The sequence below is a fragment of the Myotis brandtii genome, unplaced genomic scaffold (genome assembly GCF_000412655.1).
Source record: "Myotis brandtii unplaced genomic scaffold, ASM41265v1 scaffold27, whole genome shotgun sequence".
NCBI classification, from domain to species: Eukaryota; Metazoa; Chordata; class Mammalia; order Chiroptera; family Vespertilionidae; genus Myotis; species Myotis brandtii.
In genome coordinates, this window is record NW_005360272.1 from 393,809 (window position 1) to 395,028 (window position 1,220).

Sequence of the window (1,220 nt, forward strand, 5' to 3'; positions counted from 1 at the left end):
GAGCAAAGCCCTAAATAGGGTGGGGCCCGATCACAAGGGGCCTTGTAGGCCATGGAAAGGAAGTTTGGAGACTATTTTAAAGGCAAGAGGAATCTTTTGAAGGATTTTTCGTGAAGGAATGACATGCGGTCGCCAACCGGCGGTCCGCGGACCGCTGGGGGTCCGTGAGGTCCGAAAGGCTGGCGACCACAGCTCTGATTTACCTTTTCAAAGCTCACTCTGGTGCCTCCTGAAGCAGGGGTTTCGGTGGAGCAGAAGGTACGTCTCGATGCCAGTGCCATGCCTTCGGGTTTATGCTCAGGCATCCCTCAGCCTAGAATGACTGTACTGAGACGGTTCCCAGGGTCCAGGGAGCTGAAAAGAGGCCCCCTCATTGCATCTCTCTGAATCCAGGTCAAGCCTTGTTTAGCGATCAGGAAGATATGGGGAGCTGTCCCCTAAGATCCTTGCTTCACCAACAATTCAGTCATTAAAACGGCACGCTCACTCACCTGGCGCAGGAGACACTGAGGAGCGCCCCACAAGGTCCTCCCACCAACCCCTCCATCCCATCCCCCCGTCCGCTGTCAAGGGACCACTTTTTTCTGTTCCCTCGACCATCTCCTAACTCAAGGGGCAAGTCTCAGATTATGTTTGGCGCCGCGGAGCAGTGACACACCAGGCCCGAGCGTAGGCGGGACAGAGGAGCCTTCTCCCTAAGGTGATCGAGGCCACCTCGCAACAGACAGCCCAGCCACACCCAGGCTGGAGAGCCGCTGAGACAAGGGCGACGCCACCGGCTTCAGGGCAGTATATGGACTACAACTCCCAGCAGACTCTGCGCGCAAAGTGCTGATCCCTCCGCTTCCAATTTGCCCAGCCCGCTGTGCCCACCGTTGCCCACCAAGAGCCAAGTCCAGGTTTTTTTTTCAGGACCCGAAGTCCGTCTTCTTATCATATTTCCGAAGAGGGACCGCTTGGAGCCCTGGAGGAGAAACGGACTTCTTTGCGGAGAAACGCGGAGGCAGACCATCGAAGAGACGCCGCTCTGCAGCTGCGATTTTCGCGCGCTTTGGCGCAGGGGGTTGTGGGTAGCGCGCCCAGAAGGGAGCCAAGAGAGGGGGTTTGTGATCGTGCCGCCCGCAGGGCCTGCGAAGATGTTGGAAGACGAGTCCCACGCCGAGGGGGCGGCGGTGGTCGCCGCGGCCGGGGAGGCGCTGCAGGCCTTGGGCCAGGAGCTG

General features: G+C 59.0%; 1 protein-coding gene across 1 annotated transcript in view; it reads left to right on the plus strand.

Annotated features, from left to right (window-relative positions):
- Positions 1-1,078: 1,078 nt before the first annotated feature.
- RBL1 (retinoblastoma-like 1) overlaps positions 1,079-1,220 on the plus strand; it is an 86,259-nt gene continuing 86,117 nt past the window's right edge. Inside the window, exon 1 of the mRNA XM_005868462.2 lies at positions 1,079-1,216. Within this exon, the coding sequence (XP_005868524.1) occupies positions 1,137-1,216 (80 nt within the window). The 5' untranslated portion in view covers positions 1,079-1,136. The remainder of the gene's footprint in view (positions 1,217-1,220) is intronic.